Below are 25,738 nucleotides of genomic sequence, written 5' to 3'. Positions count from 1 at the left end.
ATGGGATTAGAAAAAACGGTTCTTGTGACTACACATGCTTTTAAACTCAAGTTATATTTTATTATAACAGCAATACAAAAACGAAGCACATGCATACATTTAGAATTAGTATAGATTAGTAACAACAAAATTCAAAATGATATTGTAGCTTAAGTAAAAGTTGATAGTAGTTATTTGCTACCGTTTTATTAATCATATGATACTCAAAGTCTGTATTGCAGAAAAGATATATTTGTATTACAAATTGAAATTGTCATTCTTGTTCACAAGGTTAAATCCAAATACCTAAAAAAAAAAAGTACCCACCTAATGAAGCAAAACTAAACATAACATATTTAAACACAGTATAGGAAGTAAATGAAATAATTAAAATCATGAAGCTCTGGATCTTCTTTTGGTTTAGACCCTTAAAATTAAAACCACAACAGAAATACAATGCAAATATCCCTGGTTGACATGAACCAAGAATGTTTGCATCGTAATCCTTTTACCTTTTCATTTCTCTTTAATTTTCTATCTACCTCAAGTCCACAACTAATTAAAAAGCTACTACCACTACAAAAGCAAAAAAGCAATCAGATTTTAGATACAGTATTTCCATTTTGTTTTAGTTCTTTATGATTAAAACCTTGCCACTGCTGGTTTGAATTACTATCTAAATATGTCTTTATATGAAACTGTGTTGTTAAGCGATGGCATATGAACCCTGTTTCTGGGTCCAAACAAACACTGCGGCAATACTGAGAGTTAAAACTGTCTATATTCTTTCATCTTTACTAAAATTATCAGTGTGGCTGCTCTACTAAGTATGACAAAGCAGTTTAACATCCAGACATCCATGAAAACAGCATTTATGAAGTTTAACAGAGTTTGAAGATAACAGGAAGTTCGAAGTTAGCTCACTAGTTTCAACCTAAAGAAGTTATACCATATTCTGACTGAGGGATTTCTGAAAAATTAAAACGTAGAGCTCTGCTACCACTTCCGACATAAATCAAGACAGAAAACTAAACATTAGTGACCTTTATAGCGTTACTGAAGTTGGGATAGCTGGTATATGATGATGTGCTACGTCATAGGTGTCAAACTCTGGCCCGCGGGCCAAATTTGGCCCGCAGCCTAGTTACATTTGGCCCGTGAAGCCATACCAAATTATTATTAAAGCTGGCCTACTGGTATTATACAGCTAATATATATATTGTTTAGTATTAAGCTTTGCTTGTTCCATATTAAGTTTTTCAGCAAAACTTGTTTGAGTCCATAAGAAGAGATTCATTCTTAAATCTGGAGGAAGATTTTTTTTTACAATAAATATTAATGTTAGCCCGCGACCTTGTTCCAGTTTTGAATTTTGGCCCACTGTGTATTTGAGTTTGACACCCCTGTGCTACGTGGTGGCTAGCTACACAGCTATGGTTAGCATACTATAAAAACATTAGCACAGTGAAGCTGGAGGATGAACACTAACCTTCTTCCACTCGCTAAAAATTAACGCGAGGGTTCCCGATGGTTCGGGACAAATGCAATTGCATGGCAGGATGTTGTAAACCGACCAAACTTCAGTCAGGAGAACAGCTGAGATAATCCATCCACAATACGAGGTTAGTCATTAATGCACTGCTGCATGGGTTGGGCTGTAGTTATATCATAAGGTTTTAAAAAGTGCTGCCGATGAATAGGGCTAATAAAACCCAGAGACGGCAACAATGACCATCGACTTTTTTCAGGGGTTTGTTCAGATTAAATAGAACAAGATACAAAGCATGAAAACATGTTAAAACACAAGTGCCTTAATGAATTGGACCTGAAGCACAGTTTGTATCAGGAAACGGCTAATGACTTCAGATGTAAAGACTTGATTGAAAGTCAAAAGTAAGCATCAGCATAACATTCAAAGAGAGAACACAAAACAACTTGAAAAATGTGACTGAAGATATCACGGGTGACCTGAAATATCAGAAATAATTTTTTGAAATAATCAGAGAGATAAATGCTCAGCCATTGAGGACAAACAGTAAAATCCCCCTAAAATTTGCCTAAGAAGTGTTCATAAAAAATGTTCACACTAGTGTTGTTTTTGTGTTCTTCACAAAAAGTCAGCTTCACTAAAATGGAGCCGTATATACACCATGGATTTAGAGCAACTGCTGGGTGGATCAGTTCACATTATTTAGCACAAAAACATTTTATCAGTATTTACCCAGTTACATTTTTTAATGTTGACTGCTTAAAAGTTCATCATGATGTTTTGTCACTTTCTCTAGCTCTTCTGAAACATCTAAAAAAATAAATAGATAAAGGTTAAAACAAAATAAAGCATTATCATTCTGTATATATATTTATCGTTAACGATGTGGAGATACTTAATGCTCAGTAATAATTATTTACTTTAACATATTCTGTTTACCTGGGAGTGAGTTGTTGTCAGTCCTGAGAGAAAATTCAATGGATTCTGTCATGGCTTTCTCCAGCTCCTCCAGGATGGTGCTCTAATTGAACATCAAAAATTTATTGCTTTCAGCAGAGACTAACAGGTCAAAAACAGCCAGAAAGAAAATAAAACAAGACAAAAATAGAACAGGAAAAAATAGCAACGACTACATAACATACATTTTAAAATGTGACAAACCTTTAAAGCATCCACCTTCTCCAACATGGCATTTTTTGCTTCCTCATACATTTCCTTATTTGAGCGTACATGGCTCTTGATAATGGTCTTCATATTGTGTAATTGGCCATTTCCACCACATTTTGCTGCCTCTACAACGATATAAAATTGGGCCAGAATAACTATAGGAATCATCATGATTGTTTATTTATTTATTTGTTTATTGTAAATATTCATTGTCTTTTTTGCTAAATCTCGATGCTTCTACAATGAGAGAAAAAATCAAGTAAAATGTCTATACACAATCAAGGTGAATACATTAAGAAGAAATAATTATTTCATTCTCTGCTGAATGAATAAAAGAAATTAACAGTCTCTAATTGTCTAATTTTAGTGGAAAGACAGAATATCAATCACAAATCTAGAAAAAAAACCCACATTATATAAAACATCTAAATTGATTTGGATGCCATCGAGTGAAATGGGTATTTGATTCCCTAAAACCCAGCCAGATCTGGTGCATGTTGCATACAGATTATAATTAATCAATTGCAAATACTTTTGATCTTAACTCATTATGTATATTAAGCACCAAAGGTGGAGAGTAACGAATTACATTTACTTGCGTTACTGTAATTGAGTAGTTTTTTTGTGTATTTATACTTTTTAAAGTCATTTTTCAAGTCGGTAATTTTACTTTTACTTAAGTATATTTTTTTAAAAAGTATTGTACTTCGCTACATTTTCAATCACACCTGTTACTGAGTAAATTAAAAGAACAAAAAAAAACCCCCAACATTGCGCTTCGGAAATACTGCAGGGAATGATGGGTAATAGAACAAACTGGCGTTGGGTCACGATAAAGATGGAGTCTGACATCGGTGGTACGGATCCAGCGAAAAAAGAAACCCTGTCGAATTCTGCTGACCCTGAACTCGAAGAAACCGATGTGAACCCCTGGCCGTATTTAAGGGACCATTTCGGCTTCAAGTGCAAGAAAGGCAACAGCTTTATTATGCAGTGTAAGCTGTGTTTGCCCAGAGAGACTGAGTTAGCAGCTTTTAAAAATTCCACATCAAACCTGCGCAAGCATGTAGAGGTAAGTTAAATGAAACTTGTACATTTATTTTAGCAAAAAGGCTGTCCTCAAGTTAATCACATTAAGTTAAGACATAAGCTGTTATTGGGCACGTTGTTGTCCACGCAACTTAAATTTTTTTTACTGGATTGGTAAATTGCCAAAAGAAAATGTGTTTACTTACATTTTTCCTGTTTGTTAATAATAATAATTTATTTTTAAAAAATAGTTAAATTAGACAGAAGACAGAAGCGGCTACTTTCTTACTCAACCCACACATGTTCACACTGCAGGCAAAAGAATAACATGTGCTATGTGCAGAGGTGTTTTTTTCTGTTCTCAAACTGATCTCCCTGTTGGAGCTCAGTCTGGGGGGAGTTATTTTTTTCTCCTTATCTTTCCTCATGTTGTGCATTTTCCATTGTTATACCTCTCTGATCTGTCTTCCCCATGTGATGTTTGTGTAATGTATGTATGGTCAGAAGAGTAAGATTGCGCTGGCAAAGGTCAGCAGCCTTAACCCAATTTCCTTCGGGGTCAACCTTCAGGATCAATAAAGTTTTATTGAATTGAATTGAATTGCTCCTCAAAATTAACAGAGCAGGGCCAAGTTTAAAAAATTAAAACACATTTTTATAGCAGCGGCCGTACAGCTCAATTCAGTACTTGTTCTCTTATTTGACAGTTTAGAACACATTCTCATGTAAAAGAATTATATGGTTTTGACAGGTTGGTTGGTTTGGTGACCATTATCCATTTTGATGTATAGACTTGCAGTTTAACTGCCAGTGCACTTTAATTTGTAAAGTTTTTCTTTTAATTAAAAAACAACTACTTTGAGATTTATCCCATTGTCTTTTTTGCACTACTCAGAAGTAGGGATGGGTATCGAAAACCGGTTCTTGTTGAGAACCGGTTCCCACTGTTTCAATTCCTTGGAATTGTTTGCCATTTTTGCAAACGATTCCCTTATCGATTCCAGTCGCCCTGAATGATGTCACCACGTTGCGGAGCGTCATTTACCTGGCAGGAAACATGGCGGCTCAAACGCTAAAAAGTTTGGTTATACTTTACAAGAATGGATGACAACAGGGCAACTTGCAATACTTGCAAAGTAGATACTTCATTTAAGGGAGGAAACACTACAAATATGCAAAAGAATTTGCTCACAAAACACGTGATAACCTTAAATGAATGTCGTGTTTTTAATTCCGCTCCGGACTCGTGAATCTCAACCCAGCAGCAGCGGTAACGTTTGCACGTCCTCTCCCGTTAATGCGGCAGGTAAATAATCAACTAACAGTGCATATTATGTTAGCGCGATCTGCCTTATCTGCCATTACTGCGCGTTTAGGTGACCATGATGAGAGAGACAGAGTCTGGCTGGCGCTCGCTGGCAGTTCTCGCTGCAGTCTACCGGTAGCATCTCCTTTCAAGCCAGGATAGACTAATGTTACCAAGCAGTGACTAAGTTTGTGGTCAAAGGCTTGCACCCGTTTGCCACAGCAGATGCCCCCGATTTTCGGTAAGTGAATGTGTTTAATTGTAGGCAGGGACATTACTGGATATTCTTGTGTAATTGCTACAGAATAATTTATGTTATACTTTGTTATTGCTACAGAAGAATATTTATTTTATTATTTTACATTTACAATTTTTTTCCCCGGGGTCCCTGTGACACCACATTGAAGAGCCATAGGCTGGATCTCTTAAGATCTCACTGCTGGGTTTGTAAGGCCATGTTACGCCTACATTTCTATCTTGTTCAAAGAGAAGATATAAAACAAAGTTCTAAGCTAATCGACCTTAGTGTTCTCCTTTTTTAAAAAGAATCGATAAGAGAATCGATAAAGAATCGAATCGTTAAACAGAATCAATCGTGAAAATCTTATCAATACCCATCCCTACTCAGAAGAGGCTGTCCTCCTGCTGACAAAAAAGTAACTATGTAACTTTTACTCTGAGTACATTTTAAATGAGCTACTTTTTACTTCTACTTGAGTAAATTTTTAGACAGATAATTTTACTTGTACTTGAGTAAAATTTCAGCAAAGTAATAGTACTTTTACTTGAGTAAAATATTTTAGTACTCTTTCCACCTCTGTTAAGCACACCTGTCCACAGAATCAATTTTTTCTATTCCACTTTCTCCGTTACTATGGACAAGACCAAAGAGCGGTCAAAGGACATCTGGGACAAGATTGTAGGCCTGCACACAGCTGGAACGAGCTACAAGGAGGTCAGCGAGAAGCTCGGTGGGAAGGTGACTATCATGGTTCGGGTGAGAGGATGTGTTTTTTCACTAAGCTGTGGTCTCCACTATGGATGGACCGATCCGATATTACGTATCAGTATTGGCCCGATACGAACTTAAATTACTGGATTGAATATCGGACAGAGATAAAAAATTTAATCCGATCCATTAACAATCACAGAAACATCTCACAAAACTTGCGACATGGCGTAACCCAGCTCATGACCTTAGCACGTCGGAGCAGTATGCATCACATTACAGAGCACCTGTGGCGTGCGAGACCTGTCGGCGGTCTGGTGGAGCATTTGGAGCCTCGCTATGCGATTCCAAATCATGGCATTTCATCTCAGAGAAAACTATCCTGGAGAAGTAAAGCAAGTGTGTAAGTTTATCTCTGAATGTTTGTAAAGCCATGTTAAGCTTAACAGCCAATATCAAGAGCGACTGTCTTTTTTTTCTCTCCCCCTCCCCTCTCCTGCTGCTACTTCAATCATGAAACTGATCAATGATCAGCTGATTGGCAATTCTGTCGCAAGTCCTGTCTTTCTTGTTTGTATATCGCCCACTTTGCCCCAGAAAGAGGAAACCAGCGGATAAACAACAGCAGCATGTTTAAGCTTGATAAACTGTTGTTAGAATTTATTTAATACTACTTTCTACACCAGGATAATTTTCTACGTAGCTTATGGCTGGTAACTGTGCAGGGGCGGATATAGCAAAGTTTTGCCAGGGGGCCAGGTAGGGTATTAACAGGGAAAGGGGGGCACAAAGACATACTTTTCTTTCTTATTCTCTTTAATATGTCTAGCTTTTCATAAATAATTACATGAATCTTACAACCAAAGTTTTAATCTGATGTAAAATGTATATAAGTCCATTATAGTATATAGTAACGTAATAACTATTAAATCTAATGTACACCCTAGTAAGCTATAATACTTTTTCCCTTGGGAAGGTACCATCTGTGCAGTCTGCAATTCTGTTGAAGAAAGATGTTGAATCTATTTAATTATTGTAGAAAAATAATGCACATGCATTAAATTAAAATTGATTACGTTGATTAAACATCATGAGGTGGGGGGTGGTTCCTTATGTTTTCCCCTATGGGAGTTGGCAACCCTGTTAGTTGGGTTGGTTAATATTTCTGCTAAGTACTCTTTAGAATACCACAATAGGGAGGATGGTGTAGGTTTAAGTTTATTAGATTGATCAGTATCGCTGGACTATGAAATATTTTGCGTGTATTTTTCGCATACAGGTATAACAGAATAGCTTAAGTGTTTTGTTTTTTAAAACTTAAGTATGAACTTGCAGCAAGATATTTAAAAGTACAGTTTTATTGATTATAAAATACACTACATCGGATTCATATCGGTAGATATCCAAATTTATGATACTGGTATCGTGCCATCTCTAGTCTCCACCTCATCATCCTGCCTATTGTCCACACCTGATGGTGAATTAGTTGCCTTTACTTAAGACCAGCGCACTCAACAAGTCTTTGCCAGATCGGCTGCCAACCTGCATTAGTGTTGGGCTGGTAATGTTTCTGGAAAACTCATTGTCCCTCTGTTGCAGTGATTTAGATCAGCGGTCCCCAACCTTTTTAGCGCCACGGACCGGTTTATGCCCGACAATATTTTCACGGACCGGCCTTTAAGGTGTCGCGGATAAATACAACAAAATAAAACTAGTACCGGTACCGAAAAAAAGAAGATTTATTCATAACACACGTGAAAAGACCCAGGAAAACCGAGTAACCGATCAAAACGATAACAAAATAACGCTGAAAACCGATAAAAACCCTGAAAACCATACATTTCACACCTGAGCCTCAAGTCTTGCGGCCCGGTACCAAACGAGCCCTCTATAGCTCCCACTTCATGTTCACAACATCAAGCACCTGACTCCCACCATAGTTCGTGGTTCATGTCCAGAACTCTAAGTAAAAATGTTCTGATTGTTATTAAAGCTTTGTCATTAAGTCTAACTCAGTGCCTCTGTCTGTATCTGCATTTGGGACCACTTGGATCCTGGCTGCCCTGCTGAAGTTTTTCAGAAATGAAAGAAATATAAAACGGCCATTAACCACGCTCACTCTGAAGCTCCATGCAAAATCTTGCCTGGTGCACCAGCCCAAAACTGCAGAGGCACATGTTGATGGAAGCTTTGGGACCATAGTCACCAAGAACAGCATTAGTAACACACTAAGGTGTAATGGACTGAAGTCTTGCAGTGCTCACAAGGCCCTCCAGCTCTAGAAGACATATGCACAGGCCCATCTCAAATTTGCCAGTGAACATCTAAATGAATCAGAGAATACTTGGGAGAATATGCTGTGGTCAGATAAAACCAAAATAGAGCTCGTTGGCATTAAATTCAACCTATCATGTTTGGAGGAAGAGAAGCGTTGAGTATGACCCACAGTCAGGCATGGCAGTAGAAACATTGTACTTTGGGGCTGTTTTTCTGCTAAGGGTACAGTACAGCTTCACTACACTAAGAAGGCAATGAACAGATGGGATAATGTACAGAAAACTCTTGGACTAAAACCTGAAGCTTGGAGTTCCCAAGCTGCAGTCAAGAAATGTAGAGGATTTAAGGAGTTTCATTAAAGGTGAGTTGAGAAGATGTCTTACCGCTGTGCTTGCCAACAAAGGTTCCTTAATAAGTGATGTTTGGCTTGGGGATTAAACACATATTTCATTGAATGACATGCAAATCAATTTACAAATTTTATGTTATTTTATTTTTTCATGGATTTGTGGTTGATATTCTGTCTCTCTACATTATAATGAAACTGATATAAAATATAGGTAGTTCATTTTATTGTAATTAAAAAAAAACTTACAAGTAAAAAGTCAAATAATTACTTCCGAGAGTATATTATGAAATGTTTAAGTAGTGATACATTGACCTCCTTTCTTACCTTCATAGCATTCTTTCATCTTTGTCTCAATTGTCTCCAACAGACTGTTGTAGATCATTTTCTTTTCTATCCGGATGGTTTCGTTGAGTTTCTCCTTAATTTTTTCTTCCTTAAAAACATAAAAATGGATTAAAATGAGTTTAAAAAATCATTAAAATAAAAAAAACAAACAAAAAACAAATCAAGGCTATTTTGGGAGTATTTAGGTTCATCTGTTGACTATTCTGTTTAAAAGGAGAGTTTAGACTTTTACCTCCATCTTGAGAAAATCCAGTTGTAGTTTTAGATCTTTGCACTCAGTAGTCAGTAAATCGGTTCCAAGCGAAAATGCACTAATGGATCCATTGAATGGTCTGAAATATGTTAAATCACTTCAGAATGACAGTATTGAGATGTTTATTAAAAAAAAAGATGTAACTTATACAAATGTATACCCCCCGGTCTGGGGTGCTGGCCGGGCCTTGGGAGCTTGGGTCCTGGCTGTTGTGTCGCCGGAGCAGTGGGCGGGTGGGTGCAGAGGGGCTCAGCCCCAGTGCAGGGGACCTCTGGTGCATCGGCCCTACTAGGGGGCTCTCTAACTGGTGGGGAGGTTGTTATATCTTGCAGGTGGTCTCCTCACTACAGGAGCTCACTCTGCAGGTGGGGGGAGAGATATAGGAGAGGTGGAGAATGAACTCAACCTGGGTGTCTATTGTCTTGTGTAGTTTGGGAGTTGATTGGATGACGGGGTGGGTGCAGTTTTCTCTGGGGTGGAGTCGGGTGGGCTGCCCCGGACTCTGTGGGGCTGGGCGGTGCTGCAGCTGCGGGCCCTGGTCCGGATGGGCCTGGGCCCCCTTGCCCTGGTGGGTTCCAGAGTGTGGGGGTGCCTACTGGGGTCAGCGGGGGAGCTGGCCCCAGGGAGGGGCCACTTGCCCCTCCCTTTCTTCCCTCCCCATCCTCAGCTGCCTCCCTATTCCCGCTCTACCACACCCACCCACACACGCAGGGCTTGGGGTGCAGGTATCTCACCAGGGTGCAGGGGAGGCACTCCCCCTCTGTCCCCTTCTGACCGCCTGTGCCTCAATTTTATCCTGCAACCTAGACATCCACATTACTCACACTCTCACATAACACATACATATAGGGCCTTGGGGGTGGGCACGTTTTACAGCATCCAGAGGATGGTCGGTGTACTCCAACCCACCTCTGGCGCTGGTGCCCTACCCTCAATTTTAAATGCATTTAGACACTAAAGGTTTTCGGGAAGAGCCGTGCTGCTCTCTGAGAGGAAGCTAGTACCATGCTCTCCTGAGTTTTAAATGCACTTTAGAACAGCACACAGCAACACTACATATGAGCGGGCGTAGGGAGGTTTGAGGTCTTCACTCACCCCGGTTCTGTTAGCCATCAGGGCTGGGGGGCTGGGAGGAGGTGCTGGCTGTCAGACTGGGGTCTGGGATGCGGGGCCTCCCTACTACTGCAGATAAGGAGGTGGTCCGCTTGCCTCCACCCCAGAGAGAAGGGTTACATCTCCTGGGTCTAGGTGCGGCTTGCCCCTCTGAGGGCGGGGGTACCTGGACCTGGGATATAGAGTATGTTTGGGGAGTGCGACTGTCTGTGCAGTGTCTATTTGTGTCTGTCTACACGTTGGGTGAGTGCCGAGTATTTGGTTGTGCATATGGGGTGGGAATGCACGTCTGTGTCCGCGTGTGCCTGTTCGTCTGTGTCTATATGTCAGGTTGTGTCTTAGACTCAACCTCTCTGGGTACATCTCAGGCCCTCTAAAGTACGGAGGCCTATCTCCCCTCACCACACTCCCTGCCGGTGGCTGATGCCCTCAGACGTTGGTGTGTTGGTGGTCCTTGTCGTCTGGGGCTGGGCGCTCATGTATGTACCGGCTCACTCCTGGTGGCCAATTGGCGGGGCCAGGCGCCTGTGGCCCGTCTGGGCTCCTTCCGGGGGGTGGGATGCCCTCAGGCCTCTGGGCCTGAAGCTCGGTCCTCTCTGGCACAGCTGGCTGCCGGCAGAGCCCGCGGGCACGCCACTGCAACCCCCTCTGGCCTCTGCTTCGTAGCTGCTGGGTGACCTCTCCTTTGGGGCTCTACTCAGCTCTTCCCAGGAGGGTGGCACGGTTCCCCCCCCTTTGGTGGTCCTCCTCGGGTCCTTGTACGCTGGGGCCTCTGGATATCTGGGGCCTGGATCTCCTCCATACCTGCTTCATACCCTGGTGGACGGGGCTATGGCGCCTCACACTCCCTAGCAGATCGTTACATGGAGAAACCTTCGGAATACAAGCATGCTGATCCACACAGGTGTGCACACAGGTGTACACACGGGTGTTCACAGACGCGGACTACACCTTTCTTGGCTGCTGCCTCAAAGCACATTGTGCGCTGTCTATCTTGGTTGCTGCACAATATCGTTTATTATTTAGTATCTACTGTTATCTACTGCTAGCTAGTTTATTGTGATGGTGCTGTTTTTTTTATTATGTTGCTCTTTGTTGTTTGCTTTCTCTTCTGTTTTTTTTCTCCATACAGGTGATCCAGGTGTTTTGTTTGTTTTTTGTTTTTTTTCTCTCTTCCCCCCCTTCTCACCGTCTCTTCTCCCCTTTGGTTTTCTTTCTCTCCCTCTCTTTCTTTCATTCTTTCTCCCTGTCCTATCCCCCAGTCATGTCTGTCCCGTTTGTAGCAACTGAAAATAAAATAAATTCATACTTATAATAAAGGTCAATCAAATGGACCAATATGCCAAGGCCATGATGATCCACTTGGTAAAATAAATCCGCTTGGCATCTTTCTTGGCCTTAAGACAACAATTCTGATGGCTAAAGATCCAAACGGGACACAAAAAACAAAAAAAACAAATGTATATGTATATTTTTGTGTAATAGTACTAGTAAGTATTTTGTTTTTTCTCCATGCTTGAAAGATGGACAAGTTTTAAGCCCATATTAGGTCCTTCTTTTTTCTGTTTTTTGTATTGTACTTGTATGCTAAACACCAAAGAAATGGACAAAGACTTTGAGGTTAAACAAAACTAAATGCAAATAAGACTAGATAAATAAGAATAATTTAACTTAAAATGTGTGTTTGCGTGTAGTGTATATTTACTTGTATGTAACTGCAGGATTGATTCGTATAGTGTCAGACCAGGAGGCACACCTGATGGGAGAGAAAACAAGGGGAAAATTTTAAAAAAGTGCCAAAATAATCATATTGTTGTTACAGGCATTATTCTTTCCATCATCATCATCACAACTCCAAATAAATCAGGCAGGAAAAGTACTGTCACGCACAACAGTATAGTGAGGAGAGAACACATGTTGGATGGGTGGCAAGGTTAGTCATGGCACTTGAACAATATATAAATATGGATATGTATATATTTTTTTAATTTTCTTTGAATCAAGAATAAATGTACATCACGTAGGTATAAATTTTGTGCCCAGTTTTAAACCAAATTTTGAGTTGTTGTCTTAATTCTTATTGTCTGTAGATATTTTCCTTTGTTTAATTTTGGTTTCTTTATGAGTCTTGTCACGATCCCTGTAGGGAGCTTCCTCAAAAGGGTTGATCCCTTCAAAATTAGGATTAGGGGTAACAGTTTAATAAACCATATTATTATCTACCATTTATAGTACCATTGTTAACACTATGATCATCTTTTCCATTAATAAAAAGAAATTGAAGAAGGTATAAATATACAGGATTCTTACGGGAAGATCTTGCTGAATTTTTCATCAATGCTGTTAGTCAGGCATGAAGCTAATTCCACGTTGAAGTTTATTTCTTTCCTTGTTTTGTGGACGCCACCTCCCAAAACAACAGACTTTAATGTCTTGTGAAAACCACGGCCATCCTCTTTCTGAAACAAAACAGAAAACAAATTCCTGAACATAAGGCCATTTGAAAGGCAAAATAAGTAGTTTTAATGCAGTCTTTAAAATAAATACATACGTCCAATAACTTCGTCAATTTTTTTTCATCTTCTTTTTTGGAGTTTTCAACCCCCTTGCTAAGGCATTTTTCAAAGGTCTTGTAGACCTCTTCTATTTCTTTCTTGATTTGTTCATATTTGCATCCCAGGGTGTTTTTAAGTTTTGCACACACATCTGCACACATTTTATCACCCTGAAAATAAAAACATAATAGAAAAACAAAATTATAAATGCCAATACCTGATGGAAAATGCAGTTCTAGATTCAGTGTCAGTAAACTTATTTTAAGGTTTTTTTGTTTTGTTCTTTTAGAAAAAAGTAAATAAAAAATACAAAAGCTTTCAGTGAAAATTTTTATATATATATATATATATATATATATATATATATATATATATATATATATATATATCACTTATTAACCTTTGCTTTTGATAGGTAATACAAATAGAAGAATTTTATTACTTGAGTATCTTACTGCTTTTTTGTGTTTGGCATCTTGAATCAGAGACAGAATCGTAAAAGCTCCAGACACATAATTTTTTGTCTCTGAGTGAAGGTTGTTGAGCTCTTTCAGAAGTTTTTGAAGTTTGGGTATTTCTGTTGATAATAATTGAATAATTCATTTTAACATTAATTGTAATAAAAATAGCCATTATTTGAAATTAAACTAGACTACAACAGCAGCATTTGATATCTGCTTTATGTCTAGTACATGCTCATATCAGGGAACTTCACCTACCAGTTTCTTCTGGATCTAGATGCTCTTTTTGTAGGAACTCACAGGAGCTCACTGTGAACACTTCGAAACAGTCATCACTGAAGTGTTTCTGGAGAAAATTGAATACATTTTAAAGCTTTCTTGCTATTGTTTTTGGGTTAGATTTTCACTCTACCTATAAAACTCACCTTCTTATGTTTTATTTTTTGCTTTACTTGTTCCTTGGCTTGTGTGTTTCTCTTAACTATGAGTTTATGGACTTCACCTGGCAAACTATAAGAATACATGTGTGTTACCCAGCATTAAATCACTGAGAGAAATGCCAGCACATTCTTGTTGGTCATTGATATACTATTTTTCCTAAAACTTTATAGACCCTGTACAAAGGCTATCATGCCACTGTCTGCCTCCATGCCTCTTTCTTCACTTTTTTCTCTTTTACCGCTCATTGCTCTCCAGCTGTTCCTCACCCTTGTCTTTCTTTCTCTCACTGAGTGTAATGGGAAGCCCACTATGAGGTTTTGGTGGCATGACCCCAGTCAGCTCTTGGCTGGTACACCTGCCTCCAATCTATGTACTGTGGACTGTCTGTTGCAGTTAGTCAAACTCAAAAAATCTCTGTTTTCTATGTCCTGGGCTCCCCTCAGTTAGCCAGACAGTCTGTTGCATATCTCTGTCACTCTCTTTGAATCAAACTTTCCCTTTGTAATCCATTCTCTGAGATTTTTTTAAGGAAATGTTTCCCTGCACTGCCATTGCTAACTTAACTCTCTTCTTGCCAAGGAATTCTCCACCCACTGGTTCAATAAACGTGCTAAACTTGTACCTGCCTCTGAGTCTGCTCAGTATTAATATTCATGTTTTTGAGATTTGTCTCATCTTTAAGGAATTACCCTGCACCTAGATACAACATGCTTTACTATCTAATTTCTTTTCTTCTTCTTCTTTTTTTTTTTTAAATTCTTGACATCTTAATTTACTTACCGGCCATGTGAAATTCCAGTTACATCAGACTTGGAGCAAATAAAGCAAATACGCTGGCACTCGCCACCATTTCCAATGAACCTACTGACACGGCTCAAGATTTTCCAGGCTATCTCTTTACATGCTGCTCTTTTAATCTCAGTCACAATCCACACAACGCAACAATCACCAACAATCTGAAATGGAATAATAGTCATATTAACAATTAATCGTTAATCATCAATTCTTGACAAGATGTCATTTCTGGTTCAAGATAACAAAGCAGTAAAAGTGAATAAATGACCCTTTTCCACATTTCATCTCTGCTCTTGTTACAGTCACCACTTCCAGGAAGGTCCACAAGTGTGACATGCTGGAGAAGATCCTTGTTTGGCACCTTGACAGTCACACACTTCACTATTGGCCAATAGTACCTCTTTCCTTTTTTGCTCTGAGAAGGTAAAGGGCTATTCATTGTGTATGGGGTAAGTTTGCCAGATAAGTCCATAGCCTGCAATAAAAAAAGACATGAATGTATAGTGCCCCTTCAACATCACAATAACCAGGCTAACTGGTTAGAAATCCTGTAGAAATCCCAGAGAATGTCAGAGTGTTAGTATTTTTCAACAACAGGTCCTGAAACTATGTCAATAATCAAGTACTGCACTAATTGTAATGAAGATTTAGTTTCTGAAATTGAGTATGAGTTTCCAAATGCAGAGCACCACTGTAACTTAACCCAACACTTATCACCTTGAATTGTTTAAATATCCTGTCTAGGAAGTAAACCAGATTTTGCACAGCCAATGCTATCGTCAAGATAACGTCATAGTGATAATTTCCAATAATAAAACAGTCAAACAAAAATCTTCACTTAATAAACATTCCTTTTCTAATGCTGTTAGAGTCAAATTGTTGAATGTTGTCATTGTGTTTCTTAAATTTGTAAAGTCTTAGTTTAAACTGTGTGATCAACGACATTCCTTTGTCCCCCTCCCCAGCCTGTTAAGGGTTGGGGGGGGGGGGGGGGGGGGGGGGAGCTGTAGTGTTTTATCACAGATACATCCCATGTGAAGGTTCTGTTTGATGTTTGGTAAGCTTCCTGCCCTTTTATGGCTTCACCTGTGTTGTGTATGGTGAACCAATACAGGAATTGAGCCTTAAATTGGGTGTGGGGGAGATTACCCTCTTTATGACCAAGGATGTTGTTAAAAACAGTTGTGATCAGGAGGACACACACACACGTGCTTACACATACACACACACATAGTGCCTTATCTTTGTAACCAAGGGAGGTTTTACAGTGGGAGGTGCTTGTGTTGTGTTATGTTGTGTAAATTGTAATGGAAATAAAAAGGCTACGAGGAGGGCTGCTCTTTGAAGGACTTGGACCAAGAAGGACTGACCAAGCTTCCCTCGTTAGCGAGTAAAGGACTGGTTGAAGATGTATTGTGTTGTTTTCGTTCTTCATGAGGAATAAGTCTCTAAACTAGTGGGGCCTGTGGAAACACAGACTCAACAAATGCCAGTGTGGTATATCATGATTATTGTGGGAGGTTGACCAGTCTGATTACAGTAGAGATTTAAAAATAGGTTCTTATGTGCATATACACTTTTAGTATAATTTCTAAACCGTTTAATCCACAAGACTCTAGAAGTCAAAAGCAAAGTAAAATTAAGTGATGTTTAAAAGTGATTTTAAAAAAAGCTGTCAAAAAACACTGAACATTAATGGAGTAAAATAAATTAGATATATGAAAAGTCACAGAAAATAAAACAGAAAATGAAATTGCTAGTACTAGCCAAACAAAATCAAGTTAAAGCACAAGGTAAAATAATTACTTTAAGAACAGTAAATATATACATATTATCTAATAACTAACTTTGAGGGTTTGGGCAGATAGAAACTGGCTCTGTTGTTTTTTGTTTGTTTTTGGATTTTTTGTTTGCTGGTTTATTTTCTCTGTGTGCTCTCAGGGCAGAGGTGAGGTATACACCCAGTTGCATTGGATCCCCCTCAATAAGACAGCATACCTAAGAGGTAGTCCGTGGGGCAGTTCTTCACCTGATTATTAGCTTATTAGCCTCCTAACTGAGTTCTATGTTATAAATGATTTTTATCTGTGATTCCTCCAGTTATCTGACTATAGGGAGAGAGATAGATAGAGAGAGAAAGAGAGAGACAGAGAGAATTTTTGACTTACAGTTTTACATGTGAAAGTCTTCGTCCCAGACTTAAGAAGTTCATGAATGTCACTGAAACATTTTTTCTCCGTTAGGTCTTTAAATGAATTTTTTTTCCATTCTTCTCCGTACAGTGCTGACAGTTTGTTCTCAATGTAATCATTACTGTCATCATCATCATCATCATCATCATCATCATCATCATCATCATCAGCTGTTTCTTCATTGTTTTTATCTCCAGCTGACTGAAGCAAATACCACAACTCTTCGTTCCACTCCTAAAATACAACAACAATAATAATAACACTGGTTTTATTAAATAGAATTTATTGCAACTACAAACTGTCTTTTTGCAGTCGTAATGAGGCTCTTGGATTAGCATATTAATTAGCTCCAAGTAACAATAAACATATGACTTTACCTCTGTTTTAAGGAACTCAATGAGTGCCTGATACTTGTCGTCCACTGAGGCCTCCACCTTTATGATGACTGAGGTGCATGCACTGGTACATTCATCAGAAGAGGGCAAAAGATTTTCCTCATCAATGATTGCATTTATCAAAGAGGATTTTCCTGCCCCGGTTTCACCAAAAACACCGATTTGTACCCTCTTGTCTTTGTCCAATTCTGTTATTTTTTTCCTAAAGAACAAGAATAAACATGGGTTAATCAAATCAAATAAATACATCAAAAATGTAAATATCAATGTAATAACTAATTTTAAAATGTATATAGTAGAATAATAGCTATGCTTATAATGTGAAAACAATTGCAAAAACGTTCATGAGAAAAAAAACAATTTGTAATAGTATAGAAATATTTTGGTAACAGTATGAAAAACTGCTACAAGTAAAATTGCATTAGCTGTGCAGTATTTGGAATTTGGAGTAGTGCCTTAGTAGCCTGTTAACAATAAGGTAATTAAATTTATATGTTTAATTTTTTATTTGGATACTATAAGCACATTATAATGCTGAAATAATCATTAATAATTCATTTGTATTTGGTAATAATGGCAATAAAATAGTAATTAACTGTAATGATGTAAATCAGGGGTTTCAAACTCCAGGCCTCGAGGGCCGGTGTCCTGCAGGTTTTAGATCTCAACCTGGGTCAACACACCTGAATCACATGATTAGTTCAGGCCTCTGGAGACTTGTGTTGGACCAAGGGCAGGATCTCTAACCTGCAGGACACCAGCCCTCGAGGCCTGGAGTTCGACACCTGTGATGTAAATATTATGTGCTGTGGTTTGTCTGTAGTAGTTTCTTGCCCATAAAACAGGGCTTCAAATATGAAATGAAACTGTTTCTATGTAACAGTTTTTAAAATTAAAAAAAACATTGTCAGTTTTACTGATGATAGCTTCAGGTTTAACCATAGAGGCATTAGACTGAAATAAAATGTATCCACCAACTTGTGGTCTTTTTTGTTAGAACAGGACTTAAACACACACAAACAAACTTTATTTGTCACATAATTGTAGAGAGTACAACATGTAGTTAAATGCTCACGTCCGAACTGCGGACAGGCTGCGAATGTAGCCGCGCCATTCCGGGGCTTGGTTTTTTAGCATAGGGGGTCTAGCCAGGACCCTTACTGGATACCAGGTGGGAAACAAACTTGTGACTCCCACTTTAAAGGTGTGTTTTGTCTATTTGATTAATAAATAATTTTGATGGACAAACGTTCCTTGTTTAAACTTTTTCTTGTGACTTCTTCATGTTTTTTCTTGATGTTTTTTTTATCTATAGATAAAAGAATACACTATATATATTATACAACTGTCAGAATTAATAATTTAAGATTGTCATTTGTGCTAAGATATATACAACCATACTTTTATGTGTCTTAATATGGTTGTCATTATGTAAAAAGAGCTAGATCAGCTTTAGTTCCATTGCTTGTATGTGTGCTGATTAAAATACTAATGTAGCTTTGTGCAGACTGAGGATCAGTCTCAATGCTATAATTTTCCATTATAGCTTTAGAAACCAGAGTGTTCTCTTCTATTAAAGTGCAAGATTTCACACCTTTAAATGTTCATTTGAGATATGACCTGTTGCAAGTTCCTGTTTTTATAGTTTAGCGAGATGCTCACTTCTGCTGTTCCTGCATGACACACTCTGTAAGAGGGCAACTGGAGAGATTAATATCATGCTTTGTATGGTGTCAGGATGTCTCACACACACACACACACACACACACACACACACACACACACACACACACACACACACACACACACACTGTGATGGCTGCACTTACAGCCACACAGTGGTAATACCCACCATGTTAGTGTAGAGGCTTATAAGTAACATTGCATTCACATGTCTTTCTTTAAATATAGGAATTAATTTACAGGACAATAAATAACTGGTTTTGGTTTAGAGTTAATTCACATATCCACATAACACTGCATTCTAAAATAAGTGCGCACATTTTAGTTTACACTGTTATGTATGATTAATTTTTTGTTTTCTGAGTTACCTTAGTTGCAGCTGTTCCAGTCCCTTGATTAAGGAGCCAAGAGGTGGAAAAGGGGCGGAGCGAGCTTTAAAGGAAGACTACAAATTGGTTCACGCCATAACTCAGGACCATGGGGGGGAATTGGAGTTCATTATGTTTGGTTTAGTTAGGTTTTGTGTGTTTTACCCCTTCTCCTGTTTTTGTGGGCTGATCAGCCACTATTTAAGTTTCCCCTTTGTCTCGTTAAGTTAGGTCAGTTTGTTTGAGTTGTCAACTTTGAGTAGAGTTCTGTTATTTTGACCTCTTTTATGGGCCCAAGATTTTGATTCTTTTTGCATGATTTAACCAATTATGTTTTTTGGGTTAAATAAAAAATAATTTCTTTGGACTTTAACCTGTGCCTAAGTTTCTTTCACTGATCGGTCCATCACACACACACACACACACACACACACACATGCACGCACACAGGTGTATGCTTTGCTCACACACACATGCCTGCTTAAAACTGTCACATGGTTAATTGAATTGTGTTTAACCTCTGTTGTCAATAAAACAGTGAGCCGGACGGAGAGGAGTGTGAGTTGCTTGGACAGGTGAGTGGCAACACTGCCCTCCGTGAAGCTCCCCTTGCAAGTGAAATGGACACTAGTGTCTGTGTGGCTGCTTTCAGTAACAGCTTCTGTTTACCAGCAGGGTTGAGTTAAACCCAACACAACACAATTTTATATTAGGTTTGGAGAATGCTTTTGCTTTGAGATCCCTTTCCTTCACGTGAAATGTAATTAACAGTGGACAGGTACATTTATATATAATATACTATAACTTATATCTATATGTGTAGTATATTTCTTATGCAGGTGTCAGACCTGGGGTTAGAATTGCTTATAAACTGGTTTTTATTTATGAAAAAGTATATAACATTCTACTTGAATTAACTTATAGACATTCTTTGTTTAAATGCAAAAACATATTAATGTAAAATCACTGTTAATGTACAAATATCTTACATAAAATTATTCAGAACGTAATCATGTGAAATCCAGTTTTAACTCACTGGGTAAGTCACCTATTGCAATGTTCAACTGTTTCGATTTAATGAGAACTGGAAAAACTACAACAAACACACAAAAATAAACATTAGATTCACTACACTACAAAAATAATGAGATATACAGTAGTATGAGCTCAGCATTGTAAAAAAAAAAAAATAGTATCATAGTATATGTAAAAACATTCACTGTTAATTTATTATTGCGTTACAAATTAATGTCCCTATATTAAAATGTTTAATTTCAAATACTGCACACAATATTGTTAAATATTTCTACACTATTTCAGTTAGTTTTGCCTCATGGGTTTTGGGAAATGTTTTTCCACTTACTAGTCTTTGCTTTTATTAAGTTACATAAATTCAAATCTTTTATTTTATCACTATTCTATAAGGGAAAAGTCTAGATGCTGGTGTCATTGAATAAAACTTGATTACCACTAAAACATAAAGTGTTACAGCTATTCTATTGTTTTGTTTTTTTATTATTTTGTTTTGTTGCCAATTTCAGGGAAACTTTTGAACAAAGTAACAACAACCTCTTAGGGAATGATTCATCTAACATAGAATATACACAAGTTTATACTCACTTTAGGAAAGCACTTAGTTCATTTTGATCTTGTAGTCTTGCCGTGACCTTTTCCATAATGCCTTTAATATTAGGCAGTATCACTGCTTCTGTCAATGTAAAAGTAAAAGATTAGAAACCAGTGGAAGATGTGAGGTGCCATTGTTTAGAGCAGGGGTCTCAAACTCAAATGAGCCGTGGGCCACTTCTGGTACCGTCATCTCATTGGAGGGCCACTTTAGTGTCCAAGTAGTACAAAAAACCAAACACGAAAACACCCTCTAATATTTTCCTAAAATGTAGTGTTTTGTTTGTTTTATTTAATTCCAAATATTGTGTAACAAGACAAAATTGTAAACATGAATGAATTTTTTTTCTCACTCTTAACTATCTGAAGCCTTTCAGTTTAAGTTTCATTTGTCATATGCAAGTTAGCACAGGGTCAACATTGCAATGAAATGTATTTGACGAGCAGAAGACAGTCACTCAGCAGTATAGTACAGTATAGTAGAGTAGTTTCATTGAACTACCAAATAAACAGCTCTTTCTGGCCAGACACATGGAAGCACTTTTGCTACAATTTTGTTTGTATTTAACAAAATAAAAATGCAGGTATAAGCATACACATTAGTTTTCGACTGCAAGTGAAAATTGTTTTCTTTCCAAATAAACCTCTCACTGAACTAACACAGCTCTCAACATGTTTGCGCTCTCTTGTTACCTCGGCCAGGTCCGCGGCTCCGAACCTTGGTAAGGAGACCTCTGGCTTATACTTTGGGTTCCATGTCGGGCTCGTAGCTGGGAACTAGCTTTACTGTCTGGGTCAACTTTGCTAGCGAGAGACAGAAAGAGGCACTGAAAGGCTGCTCCAGCAGAACTTTATTGTTTCGGAGGAAAACACGAAAACAGTGTACAGTCGAGTCTTAATAGCTTACTGGGCTCATCAGGCACTCTTTTTGGGACTCATCAGACTCATCAGACTTTCCTTTTTCTCCCTCCCTCAAGCTCACACTGCGGGAGGGGCAGTCCCACACGTTCTCCCTGCAGCAAGGACTACACCGCCCATGAGGCTACAGTCTTAAAGCGCCAAGCATGTAACGCTCTGCCGTCGTGTTAAATCATTTTTCGTATAATAATTTAAAAAAAAACAATTTCTTCATATCAATATGCAAGTAGAGGTGACGTGGGCCGCAAATGGCCCGCGGGCCGTGAGTTTGAGACCCCTGGTTTAGAGAAAAACTAAAATACCTGAGTTTTTTCCTGGTGTAGACACACGCTGTTGTTTAGCTGCTGGCTGCTTGCTAGATTTGCCCTGAGGATTGGACTTCCTCTTTCCTATGTGGATTTAAAACAACAACGAGGACGACGATGACAACAAATAATAAATAAATATTAAAAATACAAAAAAAAAGAGAAGAATGCATTGAAACTTTCAGTAATGAAACGTGTTGTCAGCAGATTTATTTAGTCCAAACAAAAATATTACTGCCTTGAAAACTTGGATGAATTTTAGATCAACAAAACTAATTAACACTGTACATGTATCTCACCTTTATTAGATGTGGATGGGAAAACCTGAGGACAAACATAAACATTTGACTTTTAAACAGTATAGAAAAAACACATTAGTCTTTAAAAATTGTGAGGCGTTTAATAAATCCCTACCTCATGCTCTGAAATGTAAAATTTCAATCCAATCTGTGATGAAATTGTCAAAATTCTGATTTTCAATTTATAAAATCAGCTTTTTGCTTTTCAGTAAAAACTGTATTAAAATTTGTTAGACTTCAGTTACCCCTGTACAGGAGGTCTGGACCCACTCTCCATCTAACGGGTCAGAGTCTTTATATCACTATGGGTATTTTATTAGGTGAACTGAGACTGGTTTAAGACGGCAGTGAGGAGGACTCGCTTAACTTCTAACTGCTTTAATCCAGGCGCCCACCCTGCACATCCTCTGACTCTGGGTACCCACCAGCAACCCTTAGTGAGACCCAATTGACAGCCACATGTTGAAGGCAGCTCTCATCTAGATCTATGGCACTTGTTATTTGCTAAGTATATTTTAGAGACCCGGACAGACGGTCCCAAGGGTGTGTTATTTATTAATTGACTAGAATAACCCATAAGAACTCTAAACTGTTATCAAAGTATAACCTTTTAATCTTGGATGAGAACCATACAACGAATGTCCACAAATTTAACTGCAGATAGGAATTTTATTTAAGCAAGATTTTAGCAGGGTCAGCTCAATTACAACACTTAAAATCACTTCATACTTAACCATCCTACAATACTGTACTCTCTCTATCCTGTTGCTAAATATCTACGACTTTGTTTGCAGTGGGTTTTGGAAAGGAAGAAAGACCATCCTGGCCACGGATAAAATCATCTTCCTCCTGGGCTGGAAGGAATCCAACTTTAAGAAATTGTGCAACCCTGTACAGGGCTCCCTGACTTCCTCTTCTCGACTCCAGTTTAGGTCAGAAAACAATGAGCAGGGAATTTCCTGTTGTGTTCTTTTCTGACAGTTCCTCTTTTTACCACACCCAAACGGTCACGGTCTAATTTCCTCATTATGTAATCACTTAAACACTGAGATTAAAAATACAGACAAAATAATTTCTCAGGATGTATTTCTTTTTAACTCCAATTCATTTTCAATATTCAATACATTATTCTTATGACTCTGTGTCATTATTCTTATGACACAGAGTCATTATTCTTGGTTTTACCACCCATGGAGTTATACCAGGGAATCTCACACTCATCTGACAAATTAAATTGAACATGCCTTACCTTGTCCTGTTTCCTTTAAAAAACTCTTCAGGGCAAGACCATGTAAAATGTTCAGATTTTGAATGTGTAATCTATGTTACAGATAATATGAAATCAGAATAAAACTGCATTGAACTTACTTGAGTTGCAAAACTGTCCATTTCCTGACTTGTGTATTGTTCTTCCTAGCAAAATGGAGACAGTTTCAAATCCATAACTGTATAAAATGTATAAATTCTAGTAAATAATTTTTTCAAAATTATAGTTTTCAATAATACATAGTTTTTAGTGTGTGAATACCATGGTAACTTTGAAGTCAGCAGCAAGGTGCCAATCAGTAACACGTAGTAAAAACAAAAATAAGGCAAAGTCCAAATTCAAGCTGGAATGGATGAAGCCCAAAGGAGTTGTCACGGCCGATCAGGGGATTTGTATGTGTTGAGAATCAAGTGTTGAGAAAAGTAGGAAGGGCTGGTTTTATTGCAGGGCGGATGGGAGTGGCTCACAGGCTGCAAAAAGACAAAGAAAAAATGCCTTTGTGAGAAATAGAAACAGAATTTCTAATGAATGAAACTAATGAAACTATGTAATTTCTATTCTGCATATGTCCAAGTCAGCAGACTGTGTTAATTATAAGGCTGAAGAGTTTACAACTGAAAGGAAGCTTTGATAGCTGATGAAAAATTTCAAATGTTAAGCTAAGCTCAAAATACATATGTTATATTGTTTTATGTTTTAGCAGTTCCAAAGACTGGTAACCATTGTAACCTTCCTGAAAGTAAAGCTTACCTGAACTCAGGCTTAAATTTACTTTAAGACAATCATCTTTGTATGGACATGAGTAATAACATATGCAAAACTAAAGCCATGTTAGAATAAGTAAATCTGATGTATGTATTTAGCATTTGTATTTTAACCTTTTAGTCATTTCTTATGGATGCATGTTGTTGCTCTTGTCGACACTTGTAAGCTCTTGGTTTCCTTTTATTAGTAAATTACATCAGCATTTTGCACTCAGTTTCAACATACTGCAGTGGCACCAGAAAAAAAAAACTTGAGATAAAAAACAGAGGCAGTTTCTTCTGCCCTCGTGTGGTGTATCATGTAATTACAATGCAGGTATGCGCAACTGTAACATTATTTGTGCATAACTGAATTGTAACTACTTAAGTAAAGCTAATTCTGGGAAGGTAACTTTGTCATTGTTAGTATTTCCTGTTCTCCTACTATTCACCAGCAACCGCAACATTTAAAAGAGAACATAATAGCTCTCCCTAAGAATAAACTGGTGGAAAAACAAGTGCTTTCAATGAAAACGTTGGAAAGCATGAGACAACTTCACCTGCTATAGCCAGTGAATCATTATTGTCTTTTAAACAGCAGAAAGAGTTGCTGTTGATCAAGTTGAAGCACATTTAAACAGAAAATCTAATGTATGTTTTCAGGATTTTGATTTGTTTGTTTTTTTATAACCTTTTTATTATTTTGTATTTCCAATTTCCAACTAACAGAGTTGCTCTTAAGATATATTGATCTTTTTGCGTATTATTTTTGTTAAGTTGACAGTAAAGCTAAATCAGAGTGCCCTCTTCAAAAGCTGTGTTTACACTGACAGACTTGCTGGTTGGTCCAAAAAAAAAAAATAGGTATAATAAACTTTGTGAAGAATAAATGTAGCTCATGTGCTACAAAAAGAAAGAAAAACAAACAAACAGAAAAAAACAAAGAACAAAAAACCCCCCAAGTATAAGATCACAATTATGTCACACATAAAGCAAGGTCAGAAAGGTTGCAACAGGAATGCCTGGATGATGAACAGAAACCAAAACTATGATCATGTGCATGTTTTAATAAACAAAACCATCTAATGCAAATCTTCCAAAAAGGTATGGAAAGTTTCCATTTGCCAAATACATGTTTGTTTCAGAATCCTTATCACACACTGAGTAATTAGGTTCATATCTTAAAATCTCTTACAGGTATTATTGGTATATAAGTATCTTATAGGTATACATGTTTGAGTCTGTATGTTTTCTTCCTTTCACATAGCAAAATTGGTATGTCCCGGATCTGGCCCACACAATGTGCTTACACATGGCCCACATACCGCAAAGAATGACGGCCCTTTGGTGGCCCAGATTTGGCCCACACTGGTGGTCCTGTACTGGGCCACGTGTGGACTACCTCTGGCAAACCTGATCTGGGCCACCAAAGGG

General features: G+C 38.0%; 1 protein-coding gene across 5 annotated transcripts; it reads right to left on the bottom strand.

The window, feature by feature from the left end:
- On the bottom strand, positions 1-23,962 carry LOC308411168 (nuclear GTPase SLIP-GC-like). 5 transcript variants are annotated; one of them, XM_080904947.1, is made up of 20 exons: positions 23,823-23,962; positions 23,663-23,707; positions 22,295-22,319; positions 21,993-22,079; positions 20,767-20,851; positions 17,078-17,297; positions 16,677-16,934; positions 14,777-14,983; positions 14,494-14,669; positions 13,698-13,782; positions 13,531-13,618; positions 13,267-13,388; positions 12,808-12,981; positions 12,567-12,715; positions 11,962-12,012; positions 9,123-9,222; positions 8,870-8,978; positions 2,630-2,760; positions 2,408-2,489; positions 1-2,278 (listed from the first exon to the last, which is right to left on the bottom strand). In XM_080904947.1, the coding sequence occupies exons 1-20, from the start codon at positions 23,823-23,825 to the stop codon at positions 2,214-2,216; spliced, it is 2,262 nt and encodes a 753-aa protein (XP_080761073.1). In that variant the 5' UTR covers positions 23,826-23,962; the 3' UTR covers positions 1-2,213. The 5 variants fall into 5 exon arrangements, 4 of the variants coding, with proteins under 4 accessions (XP_080761073.1, XP_080761074.1, XP_080761072.1 ...); XM_080904946.1 differs by having other exon boundaries at positions 4-2,278; positions 20,767-20,854; XM_080904949.1 differs by lacking the exons at positions 1-2,278; positions 2,408-2,489; positions 2,630-2,760 and adding an exon at positions 8,561-8,622 and having other exon boundaries at positions 20,767-20,854.
- Positions 23,963-25,738: the final 1,776 nt, after the last annotated feature.

This window comes from Rhamphochromis sp. 'chilingali' (genome assembly GCF_963969265.1).
Source record: "Rhamphochromis sp. 'chilingali' genome assembly, chromosome: 15".
In the NCBI taxonomy this organism is placed as follows: Eukaryota; Metazoa; Chordata; class Actinopteri; order Cichliformes; family Cichlidae; genus Rhamphochromis; species Rhamphochromis sp. 'chilingali'.
The sequence above is the reverse complement of the archived record's forward strand: the minus strand, read 5'-3'. Positions and strand labels throughout refer to the sequence as shown.